At 33.2% G+C, this 13,866-nt stretch overlaps 1 protein-coding gene across 1 annotated transcript in view; it reads right to left on the reverse strand.

Annotated features, from left to right (window-relative positions):
- Tnks (tankyrase) overlaps positions 1–13,866 on the reverse strand; it is a 144,405-nt gene that overhangs the window by 99,147 nt on the left and 31,392 nt on the right. The window contains exon 3 of the mRNA XM_070016261.1: positions 4,728–4,823. Coding sequence (XP_069872362.1) covers positions 4,728–4,823 — 96 coding nt within the window. The remainder of the gene's footprint in view (positions 1–4,727; positions 4,824–13,866) is intronic.

The following is a 13,866-nucleotide window of genomic DNA, read 5'->3' on the forward strand; positions in this document are numbered from 1 at the left end:
TTCAACTTCCTTTATCATAATACTAAGGGAAATTTTTTTTAATCAGGATTTTTTTTCAATTCAGTAATTTTCCCCTGATAAAACCCCGGTTGAAAGCAGGGTACCAGTGGTTCATGCCTGTAATCCTACCTACTCAGGAAGCTGAGGTCTGAGAATCCCAGTTCAAAGCCAGCCTGGACAGGAGAGTCCATGAGACTTTTATCTCTAATAAACCACCAGAAAACCAGAAATGATGCTGTGGCTGAAGTGGTAGAGTGTTTAATTTGAGCTGAAGAGCTGAGGGACGCCCAGAACCAGAGTTCAAGCCCCATGACCAAAACAAAACAAAACAAAAAACAAAAAAACTCTGGTTGATTGTCAGACCAAGCTTTTTTTATTAATTGGAGATAAGAGTCTCAGGGACTTTCCTGCCTGGGCTTGCTTTGAACCGCAATCCTCAGATCTCAGCCTCCTGAGTAGCTAGGATTATAGCATGAGCCACTGGCGCCTGGCCATACCAAGTTTTTTAATAAGCTTTTCTTGAAAAAATATGAAAATGTCTCATTTTGTTTACTTTATAGAATACATGCTTCACAATTGGACTTCTCTATAACTGACAGATAAAAAATTTAGTGTGAGGAATCTGATTAAGATCACAAAATTCACAGCATGACACACCATCTATTCTGTACTATACTATAACTAGATGCAAAACAGAAACAATAAGAATGACCAAAAGAGGGCTGGGAAGTTGGCTCAGTAGTAGAGCGCTTGCCTTGCATGCATTAGGCCCTGGGTTCGATTCCTCAGCACCACATAAGCAAAAAGGAAAAAAGCTGGAAGTGGCACTGTGACTCAAGTGGTAGAGCGCTAGTCTTGAGCTAAAGAGTGATGGTGATTAGAAATGTCTGCATGGAAACCTCAAAGTAGAGCAGACCAAATTACTAATGTGAACAGAACACTGTATTGTGATGTGAGCAAAACTTCAGTCAAACCTAGGTAAGCCAAGTCTAGATCATTTAAGTCTTCATAGATTACATATTTTGGCTCTGTGTAAAATTGTACAAAGCAGTGGAGGATGTGGCAAGCAAATACTTTTCTTAGCTATCTTTAAGGAAAATTCCCTTTCTCTACTAATTTTACCTAAAATGTGGCTCTTCAAAGTCAAGCACAGACATGTCCATCATGTTTGTGTGCTAAGACTGATAATGGAAAACAAGTACAACAGCAGTGAAACCAATAAAATGACTTCAAACTTACAAAGAATAAAAGCAAAAAGCAATATACGTAAATATTAGGTGTTAGGGTATTGTCTCAAAGTATATCCATAGAATGGAACTATGAAGTAATTACAAATTTAAGTTGCAGAATACAGTGCTTTCTGGCAACACCTAGGCTACCAAATTAGATATAAGTACACATATTATGTAGGTGCTATGTAATATACTATTATTATATAGGTACTATATACTAATGAAATCATTTGATTAAATTTAATTGATTTGATTGAAGAAAATCAAGTATAAGGTATGTTCACTCAGATAAAAGTCATGAAATACATCACAATGTCATTTCTAGGTAGGAAACTTATGAATATTTTTCAGCATTTTTCCTAGGTCCCCCCAGTTTCTAAATATATATATATTTTTTTTTGGGGGGGGTCCGGTTGTGGGGCCTGAACTCTGGGCCTGGGCACTGTCCCTCAGCTCTTCAGCTCAAGGCTAGGGCTCTACCACTTGAGCCACAGCGCCACTTCCGGCTTTTTTCTTTTTGCTTATGTGGTGCTGAGGAATCGAACCCAGGGCCTCAGGGATGCAAGGCAAGCACTCTACCACTGAGCCACCTTCCCAGCCCCTGAATATATTTTTATAATCACAAAAGATACTCAAAATAATTAGCTACTTTAAAGCTCCATCTTCATAACACACCAATATCTTCTTCAATAACTTACTTGAGCTGTTTCAGATTTTTTTATAACCCTGTTTTAAAAAATACATAAATAAATAAACCAGGCATTGGTAGGCTCATGCCTATAACCCTAAGCTACTCAAGAGGCTGAGTTCTGAGGATCCCAGTTTGTAGCCAGCCCGGGCAGGAAAGTCTATGAGATTTTTATCTCCAAAAAGGCAGGAGTTGAACTGCAGCTCATAAGGCAGAGCATAATTCAACAGAGTATAATTCAATGGGGGTATAATCAGTCTTTCCAATTATATCCTCTTTTAAGTGACTAAGTGCATTATCCAAAGCAAATGGCTATATAGTAGGGCTCTTTAACTGTGAAACTAAGGGCACATCCTTGTTTCATAGCCTTCTGAAACTCCATTAATTCTTTACATAAAATAGCATTAACCAAGTATATATTTTTAAACATTCTATAAAAAGATATTTTCACTCTGTTAATTTCCTTTAAGGAAGTTTTGGCCATCAGACAGAAGTACGTAAATGATGGGACATGGGAAAGAGGTTTTCAGCAAGTATATTCCTAAAGAGAAAACAAAAATTCAAGGACAAAAATTCATTGTCAAGTAATGGTATTGCAATTGCATCTGGCATACTATCACTTGAAATAAGTTTAATACCTCTAAAACATTACTTTCCAAAAAATGCCCTGCTTGTTTTTAGTTTGTGGTGCTGGGGATTGAACATAGATAGCACTTTGTACATGTTAGGTAAAAGCTATACCCCAAACCCACGTCCCTTTTTAAAAATCAATGCTTAATCTTTAAATTTAGCTTTGGAAATATTAACTTCAACCGTAATTCTATTTGAAAGAATTGTTTAATAAAAAAACCTACAAGGGCGGAAGAACATTTTGGAATACTTTTACCTAAGTGTTATTTTGCTGTATTGTATAACATGAATGTAGAAGTAGAACTAATTTATATTTCTAACAAACTATTACTAGACTTTGTTTTACTTTTAAATCATTTCTGAAAAGTTGTTTACCATTTTAAAAAGTAAATGCTTTTAATAAAATCAGTATTATAACCAAAAGGAATTTACTATCTTCATGTATAAACAAAACTACTGTGATTGCATGGCTTTCAAAGCATGTTTAATAATAGAATATCTGTCCTCCAAGAATCTTTAGTCTTCAAAGCTCTTTCCCAATCATTTCCCCCACAATTCACTACAAATTTGGGCATAGCAGCTTATTCTTAACAACTTATATTTCAGCTTTGTCTCTTAAAAAGTAAATGTAGATCTAAAAGCAATGATGCATCAAATGAGGGGAGCAATGAATTGACAGGCATTGAGAGTTGGAGAGGAGGAAAGGTCAGAGGGAGGACACAGATAGGGAGACAGTCTTGCTCAGCAAAATAATATACCGTATCTCTGTTTCTACAAACAGTATTTCTTTGATCAAGAGACCATTCTAAAATCTGCTATTGTTACTGTTTTGTTAAAAGAAGAAACTGAAAAGGCTACAGAAGCCAAGTAGGGCCTAAGACTATGCAGTTTCATTTCGTTATTTAAAACTATATATATATATTATATAAATATATATATTATATAAATAAATATATATATATTTACATTTAAATCTCTTATTTATATTGACTTAAATAGCTTTATTCTTCTGGGATATATTATCTTGATTCAGCATCTCAATCATCTAACTTATATTAGTTAAGATTAATTGATTGAGCTGTGATTATATTAATTTTAGCACAGTGGGAAGTTGTGCTTCTATGCAGAATAATTAAGTAAATTTTCATATATTTTAAGAGCTTTTGGTATATAAACATCTTCTAATCATCTCAAAATCATTGTTAAAAATACACAGCATGTACTCTAAAACTTAAATGAGAACAGAAGACTTATTTTCTTCAACCAGAGCAAATGTAAAAGGTAGCTAAAAATCATTTACTTTCACACAACCTAAAACAATACAGTTAGCTCTGCAGTAACAAAAGGCTCCAAATCACAAAGGTCAGTTAAGTAAAAGAGGGCAAAGGCAGAGGGACTAAGATGCTAAGAATAAAAACAAAAATAGATTCAATGCAGCATTCTGAGAATGAAGATCAATGAAAACAGTTGCTCAGGAACCTATCAGGTATAGCATTATTTTCTCTCTTATTTTGAGAGTTTTTTTCCTATTCTAAAACTACCTTTGCTGGCTCTTAGAATCTGCTTTAATAAAACTAATACTTAAGCCAAAAATTTGCATTGTCGAAGTAAAAAAAGAAAGATAACATATTGCCCTAGTTAAAAATAATCTGGCTGTCACAGTAAAAAGTGAAAATACATGACAAAAATGTAAACAGGACGGCAAGGGGGAAAGCAGCTGCACATTTTACTTAACTATCGATCCAAGTACTAAGGCAGCAGGTTGTCTTTCTAATCAAAACTACTTTTATAATGATACAAATGTCCTTGCCTGCTCAATAGTGAAGGTCTTAAAAAGAAACAACTGAGAGGATAAGGCATAAGAATTACACTGCAACTGAAACCACAAGAAGGATAAAAGATAGAATGATTTATTGCTATAATTCTAAGTGGTATAGCAATCTTATTGCCTGTGTTTATGACAGCACAACAATTAATAAGACATATTCCATCAATAATAAAGTAGTAATTATATTTTCTTTTAGTTCCAATAGTGAATAAACAAGAAAAAGATTTTAAAGATGAAGACTTTTATTTTTTTTAAATAAGGATTTTATTTAAACAACAACAACAACAAAAAAAAAAAAACCAAGCTAGTTGTTTCACAGAAAAACAATTTGGTAGCTCTGTTTTCTTACCTGTAAGGACAGCTTTTGCTGAAGGATCTGCCAGGTCCAAGGCTGATTTCCCATCAGTGTTCCGAATGTTTGGATCAGCTCCGTGCTGCAGCAGCACTGTGCAGGGAAAGCAGAAACAGTATCTTACCTCGGGGATACAGAGATTATTTACTGGTAAGTGTCGCCTCGGCATGGTGTAGGCATAAACATACATTGCACAATTTTTTCTCTTTCAAGAAAAAAAAAAAGAAAGAAAGAAAGAGAAAGGGGGAAAAAAAGCACTGCAGCAAAGGATCTTCTCCAGAGGAAAGTGAAGTTGGCAACTTATGGTACAGTATCATCACATGACTTGACATCATAAACATGAAAGTAGAAGAATCGTGCCAATATACAGTTTTGGTTTGCCACCTCTGGGTAGCAGTAGGGGAAGCTATGTGCTCACTGCCTCACACTGGGAACTATGCTAACTGTGAACCTCCCCTATCTTTACTACCACTGTGGCTGCTTGTTGCTGCTGCTGCTGCTTTACTGCTGAATTTCCAAATGCTTTCTCTCCTCTGTATACTTGTAATACTGTGCAAGCCTTTTAGTGGCTCACCATAACATACTGGCTCACTTCCAAGAAGTTTAACAGACAGCAATGCATGCAACTGTAGTTCCCTGCAGTCATGTTGCAAAAGGGACCTGTCTACTATAATAATCTTTCCAGTAAAAATTTTAGAAGCATAAATGCAGTCACCATATGTTTTATTGGATAGAAAATAGCTACAATAAAGATACTTAGATTTAGAGGCTCTTACAAAAGACCTAATGACTGTTGAAGTAAAACTCAGATATAGTATTTTATTAATTCCAAACATTTCTGGGCCACCTCTGGTATGATGGAGGAAGGTATGAACAACCAAAAAATCAGTCAGTGCAAAATATCAAGCTTTTAAATTACCTATATGACAAAACAAGAGGAAAACAGCACATTTACTTCATGTGATTGGTCACACAAAATACTGGTGCACTGAAAATACTATATGATGTCATTTTTAGACTAAGTGTGTAAGTCACATATGAAACAAATGAATTTCATGTTTAGACTTAAATCTCAACCCCCAAATATTTCCTCACATACATGAAAATATTCTCAAGCCCCAAATATCTGAAATCCAAAAGGCTCCTGATCTAAAGCATTTCAGATCACAGATACCAACTTGTATATTGAAAAGTTTCAAATATGTATAGTTCAATTACAAGTTTTAAGCCATAACATTGGTATGCCCCAATTTTCATTAACAGGTTCATACTAAAGTATTCACATTCTTGTGGAATATTTGGGAGATGATCCTGACATTATTTATAAAGCTCTTTTTTCTTTAGAGGATAAGTCAAGTCAATGGCTTTGTTATGGTGGATAAAAAATACACAGAATTAATAGGGAGAGAGCAAGGTAAGGAGTCATGTTGTCCAAAAAGAGATATACTCTTTACCTGACTTACGTAATTGTAACTTCTCTGTACATCACCTTTACAATAACAATGAAAAAAAAACACACACAGAATTAAGACACTACTAACAGTAGCGCGCATCAACCTTGGGTACTTTCAGACTTGGGATCTTAAAACTATCCATAAGGATTGAGGGAGGTGGGGGAAGTAAGAGATAGTGGGAGAACAACAAGGGAGGAAGTAACAATGCTTGACAAGGTATGTACTCATTTCCTTACTCATGTAACTGTAACCCCTCTGTACAGTACCTTTACAATAAAAAAATTTTTTAAACTATCCATGATTTGAAACAATGCAGTAAGATCTTCCATAGGCTTTTTACAGTTACTCCCCTTTATCTGCAACTCCATTTTCTGTAGATTCTGTACTGCAGCCAACTTTTAGGCAAAATTGGTATATGGAAAATTCCTTAAAAGAAGCAATTCTAGGTTAGGAACATGGCTTAAGTGGTAAACTTGAGTTCAAACTCTAGTACTGTCCCTCTCAGAAAGAAAGAGGGAGAAAGAGAGAAAAAAGAAAAGAAAAAGGAAGGAAGAAAGGAAGGGAGGAAAAAAGGGAGGGAGAAAGAATGAAAGAAAAGACAAGGAAAAAAGAAAGGAAGAGAAAAGAAACAATTCCTAAATTTCAATTCACACTGTGCAACATTCTGGGTAGGTGATGAAATTTCACGCTGTCCTGCTCTATCAGTGAAGGAGGTGAATCATTCCTTTGTCCAGTGTGTCCATAGTCTATCCTAACAACCCATGAGTCACTGAGTAGTCAGTCATCTGGTTATTAGATTAACTCTGCAGCCTTACAGTATACAAGCAGTACTTGTATTTAAATAACCCTTATCTTAATAATGGCCCCAAAACACAAGAGTGGTGAGGCTGGTAATTAAAATACACCAAAAGAAGTCATAAAGTATTTTCTTTATGTGAAAACATAGAAGTTTACTACATAAGGAAAGAAAAAAAATCTATCTTCTATCTTTGAAACTATATTTAAAAAAGAAACTCATGTGGTTATAGCATCATTATATCTATTTTGATAATTATAGAATTTTCAAAATAACTGTGATCATTACTCCATTTTAGTATTTGTTATTGTTACTAATCTCCATTGTGTCTGATTTATACATAAAACTTTATCACAGGTGGTATATGTTTCTGTATAGTAAAGTATATATATAAAGTGTATATCAAGTTCAACTCTCCAAGGTTTCCAGTATGAATCTTAGATGCAGCTCCTGCAGAAGGGGTACTTTATGTATATTAGTTGATTATTAGATGCAAGCAATAAATATAATTACCTTCCAGATAGTTATAAACCAATTCAAAAGTTAAGTAAGATATTCTTGTATAATAATGAAAAGAGCTTTATAATGAATAGGGCTTTTTATTCCAGGAAGAACAAATCTCAATGTGAAGATTTGGTTTATAAATCATCTTTAACATAAAGCATACTCAAAAATAAACTAAAAGCTCTTAACTATCTCTGACTTTACTTAGTGGTCACATGCAGAGGGTAGGAAACCCCAAAAAAGAGCTACAATGAAAAGCGGAGTTCATTTCATACCTTTTCAACCTCAGAACCTGCTTAAGCAATAGGTAAATAAATATTTTTACCTAATGGAATTTGACAATGCTATAGTGGGAGTTTTTATTGGTAGGTCTTAATAAACAGTTAATTATTGAAAGCCTGACCACTACTTAAAAAGTGAACTAAAACCTCAATTTTTTTCATTGTAATCAGTATTATACCTATTCTGACCTTCCTGTTTTGTAGTAGAAATGTTCCAGTACAATATAAGTCACATCTGTATTTTGTTTAGGGCACTTTTAAAAGGAATCGCTGTTTTCTTGAAATGTATTTCTTCTAAGCCTTTGAGATCATAGCTATCTCTATATTACTGAACCTGAGGACAGGCACATTCACTAGAGAGGAACATTCTTTTACAGTTACAGAAGACCTGAGTCATTGTGCTAATTTTTTTTAAAAGCTTCAAAGATTTTTTTGTAATATTTTATCAAAAGACAATAAAACTAAAAGTTGAGACCATAATCTCTGAAAGCTGTCTGGTACATACTGTTCTTGGGGGATTTGAGTGCAATTATTTTCTAACATGGAAAAATGGCATATACACAAGCAAAGGCGACAACAATGACAGCTTTCAGGCCTGCCAAAGTGTACTTGAAATGGTGCCATCTAAAATTCTGCTGCTTTAAAATTTACTTGCAAAGTTCTGAGCTACCAGAGAGAATAATAAAAAGTGGCTATTCTAAATAATTAGAAATTCATCTTACATAGTCAATATTGACAGCACACTAAAATAACTTCTACAACAGTAAAAAGCCACAATAAATACACATAAAATACAATATATGGTTTGAAAGGAAAACAAGAAAAGTAAAGTCTGAATAACATCCAGTACATAAATTGAAGAGTATTATGGCCATTCAAAATTCTCATACTATTCATTAGCCAAATGAGACATTATCAAATCCCAAATCCCAACATCTGTTGTTCTGCTGATACATCTCAATTTTATTTCCTTCTGAAGAAAGAGGATAGAAAAAATAAACAGCAATCAAACAATGGATAGTTAAAACAAGGCTAAGATAAAGATAAGATACCACCTTCATTTTCAAATGAGCCCTTGGCAAAAGGACGTGTGGTTTTTCCCATTTCTTGGGACAAGCATTCAGCTACTGTAAACTGGATTCAAAAAAATGTAACTATAGCCATGTTTCATTTCATTCCTCAAAACTATTACAGTTAAACATTTAAATCATTTTAAGGCTTGCAAATATTTCTACATTTATGCAAAGCTTTACTAAGTCAAATTCTGAGACAAATACAAAGTACTTATAATAAACTTTATTTAACTACAGGTATTATTAACTGAGTGAAGAAGACAGAAAAGAAGAAACAGAATATGAATTTTTAAAGCTAAAATTATTGCAACCTTTTAGTATACACATCAAAAAGTGTTTTAGCTGTTTTTACTTTAAGTGGCAAGAACAACACTATTAAAAGTATTAAAAATTCTGTTGATGTGAATTTAGAAATACAGTAAGAGTCTAAAATTACTAATGATGATGACACTCAATTTAAAATGAAGTTATGTTTGTGTTAAATGTTTTCCATCTATTTGCAAGTATCTTATTCTCTGAGTACAGATATTCACACTGGATTGGTTTCAAAAATTTAATCCCAGAAAGGAAAAAATTCCTTGGTTTTTTGATTAGTTTTTTTTTGGGGGGGTCCGGTGATGGGGCCTGAACTCTGGTCCTGGGTGCTGTCCCTTAGCTCTTCAGCTCAAGGTTAGTGCTCTACCACTTGAGTCACAGCTCCACTTCCAGCTTTTTTCTTTTTTGCTTATGTGGTGCTGAGGAATTGAACCCAGTGCCTCAGCATGAAAGGCAAGCGCTCTACCACTGAGCCACATTCCCAGCCCAGTTCCTTGGTTTTTTAAAGCAAACAAAACAAAATTTTTAGCAAAACTAAAAGACCAAATTTTAGCTAACAACCTTCATTTACAGGACTCTGCTACACACAGGCTTCAAGAAACAAACTTTTAAAAACTCATTTATTTTTGAATGTAAGCTATACTTATTTGGGCATAAATGCAGCCAAACTAATGTATCTTTTAATAATCAAGAGTTTATTTGCCACTTTTGTACGCATGGAAATTCAAGTAACAATTGCTATTTTACATACAAGTAGGTTTCCTTACTTTATTCAGAATTAAGAGACAAGTTTTCTGTTTTTAGTAATGGCAGATGCATTTATCTGACCTCTCTTAGATTATAAGCCAATGATCTTAACTAGATTTCAAACAGAAGATACAACTTCCTAAACTCATCTAAGAGCTAATCAGTAATCAGTCAGCCAAAGTACTACCAGCAGAAAATGAAGAGCAAAAGGAATCCCTAGGGTAAGTATGTTTGGAAAATGCCATTGTATTCCCTTACATCTCAAGCCAATCGTTGTCTTGTACATTGAAAAGTACTGTACCTCTGATGATTTTATAATAAATTCTATTCAACATTTTAAAATTTCTTGTTTGGAGATTGAGAACAGGAGGTCTAAGGCTGGATCAGCGTCTGAGTATAGAAACCTGGAGATCTTTATGAGATCCCTTCTCAATCCATAGCTGGTAACAGTGGTATGTATATACATGTCATCCCAAGCTATGTAGGAGTCAAAGACTGGCAGGATTATAGTCCCAGAAAAACTCGAGAATCTATCCATATTTTATTATATTGTATCAAATATTATGGTTATTTTCATACAAATGTCACCAGAATGAATATGAATGTAGAAATTCACATTCAGACAGATAAAAATGTTTCTGATATGGCTTCAGATTCCACAACTAGTACTGTCAAGTGTGGAGTATTAAAGAATATTCACAATTACATAAGGAGACTGTCAATATATCCTTCTCTTTCCAACTGTAATTCTGGATATTCTTCATATTTTCAATCTGTCAAAACACTGCAACCAGTAGCAGATATAAAAATACAATTAATTCAAATATTAAAGCAATTTGTATAATAGAAAAATAATTCCCCTTTTATTATTTCATTTCAGAAGAGTTTTGTCATAAAAAAAGTTCATGCTAATATATAGGGATTTGTTATTTGCAAAATAAATTAAGCCTTTAGTTTTTATTTTAATATAGTATATATGACCCACGTGAACAACTGTTCATGTGATTTTTTAGAATGCAACAAGACTAAACATTTGGGAATTTCTGACCTTGATAAGCATATGTCTAGACATGTACTAAGAAAAACTAAAAGCAAGTACAGACATGGTTTGTATAGGAGATAGTATGTATGTAGACTAAGTCTCCTTATGTTAAAGGAACATGGGGAAAAACACTTAAGACTTTCCACAAATGTAATAAACCTTAAAACCAAACTTTCACAAATTCAGGATGATTTTGAACCAGCAATTGAATTATCTGCTATAATAAGAATAAAATTTCTTCAGAGGAAGATAAAATAAAGGCTTCATAGTTATTACAGCATTTTGATCTGCAAACTTGTTAGTATATAACGAAGAATGACATGACCTAGGAAAAGGAAAGGCAAGACTCATTAGAAACCATAGCTATGTTGGCTTAGGAATTGGATTTAGTTAGCAAAGATTTTGAGGCAGCAATTAAATAATTTTAAAGACTTAAAAACAGACATATTCTGAGAATCAAGTAAGAAATTACAGAACTGAAGAGCTGATTCACATTATCTAATTCCAAGATTTATTATAAAGCAACAGCAATAAATATGCTATATTAGACTAAGGATACAAACATGAGCACACACATATGGAACAGACGATGTCTCAGAAATAAGCTAATGTATCTAAAGCCGATTGATTTTTTCAATAAATTGCAATGGAATTGATAAGCTTTATAGAAAAGAACAAAAAACATCAAATAACTCATACCCTCATCATACAAACAAATTTGAATGGGACCACAAACTTGACTTAAATGTGACTAAAACAACAACATGTGTAGAAAATAATAGAAAAATAATCATCATGACTTTGGGATATGTTAGGAGGGAAAAAAATCTCTGAGCCTTAAAATAAATAGTACTTTACCAAAAAGCTACACTACCATATGACCCAACATATATCCCTGTAGTAGGGATTTTACACCAAAAGAAACAATTGGGGAAAAAATCCAAAACACAAAACCTCTCTAGGTCCAAACAAAAGATTTGCACAGGGGAGTGGGAGTGTAGCTCCAATAGTAGAATGTCTCCCTGGCAAATATGAGGCCCTTAATTCTGAGGAATATAAAACAATTTGCACATAAATGTTCAGGTTTATTTATGCTAGTCAAAAATTAGAAACAATCTGAATATCAACAAGTGAAAAGCTTTTTTTAATTGTGACATTTTCTACAATAGAATACTACTCTCAATTATAAAAGGAAACAAACTGTTGATGACAATAGGGATAAATCTTCAAAATACTAAAGTACACATTTAGATAATATAAAATTAATCCTAGAAAACAGATCAGGTACTACTGAAGGTGTTAGAATAGATGAGATTAACTGCAAGTTGATAACAGAGAACTTTTTGGAATGGTGAAAACATTTTAGTATTTTTTATTGTGACACTGGTTTCAGGGCTATATACATTTATCAAAACTCAAAAACTGTGGACTTAAAATTAATTCATTTTATGTCATTACTATAAACTCAATAAAGTGGTTTTTATGTTGTAACTCAATAATGTTCATATTTTGGTTTAACTATAGACTAGAATCAGAATAAACCAATGGGTATTTCACTAATGCAGCATGGAAAAGAAAAAAATCAGTGACAGGATGAAACGAGAAGATCTAACATACTATGAGGTCTTAAAAGAAAAGTAAAAACAACAAGAAACATATTTCAAGAAATACTGCATGATATTTTCCTGGAACTACTAACAAAAGACTATAATCTACAGGTTTCATTAATCCAAACAGGATAAACTCATTAATTATTCAGAAAAATGCTTTCACGTATAAATTAGGAACAATTCTAAGGAAGTAGTTGATACTTCAATAGAAAACATGCAAGTACATAAGATACACTGAACATTATTTCTATGGTCTTACCTTAACATACATGTAACATTATATATACTATACCTAAAGCAGAGATTTAATTACAACTGTGTATATTTGTAAAAATGCCTCAATTTGCTGCTAAAATCGTATTTTTATTTTAAGATAAAGTGAAACCAATTCTATTATGCTATACTTTTTAAAGTATTTTTTTTTAAAAAAAGGAAAGTAGATAGATTCAAAGGGTTTTCACAATACTACCTGTAAAGAAGAGCCACAAGTCTAGGCTTCATTAGCACCCCTTACCAGTACCTGACCCCCAATTTTTTTTTTAAACTCTGAGATATAAATCTTACACTTTTTTCCTACTTGGTGCCAGTATCCAAACATGAAACTCAGAGGTCTTTGCATTCTTGTTCACAGCTGGTGATATACACCAAGCCAGCTTTTTCCCTGTTAACTGGAAATGGAGTCTCAAAGACTTTGCCAACCAGGCCAGCTTTGAACCTCAATCCTACAAGCCTCAGCTAGAATTACTGTCATAGGCCACTGGCATCCAATAAATATTTTCCTTGTTAAAATATTTTATTTTTACTGTCATAGGCCACTGGCATCCAATAAATATTTTCCTTGTTAAAATATTTTATTTTTATCTTTACACTTATTTTAAGGATTCTTTTCAATTAATATATACTTTAACAGTGCATTCTAATATATGAATCAATTATTAATTTATCTTATTTGAATTCTAACATTCATTGGAGAAAAATACTGTGTATTATCAAATTAAATTTGAGGCAAAAGAGTAATCAGCTCTTTTCTCCCTTCACATACTCTTGAGAATATGACAAACATTTCTTTGATGCTCAATGGCATCTTCTGCACCGAATGATTAGGACATTAATTTAGTAAAGCAAGCTTTTTTGTCTTAATTAATACTCTTTGGAGGAACCTGAAAACCACCACATTACATAATACATAACCTAATGTGACCATTTATAAAGCTTTTCTAAAGTGGACATTAAAGTATTTTAGCATCATTAGCAGAGAACCAGGCTAGATTAGGGTTCAGGAAAAAGTTCTAAAGTAATGGCTTTGTAGTCTTG

The sequence above is a fragment of the Dipodomys merriami genome, unplaced genomic scaffold, assembly GCF_024711535.1.
Source record: "Dipodomys merriami isolate MVZ:Mamm:240054 unplaced genomic scaffold, mDipMer1.0.p SCAF_12, whole genome shotgun sequence".
NCBI lineage: Eukaryota > Metazoa > Chordata > Mammalia > Rodentia > Heteromyidae > Dipodomys > Dipodomys merriami.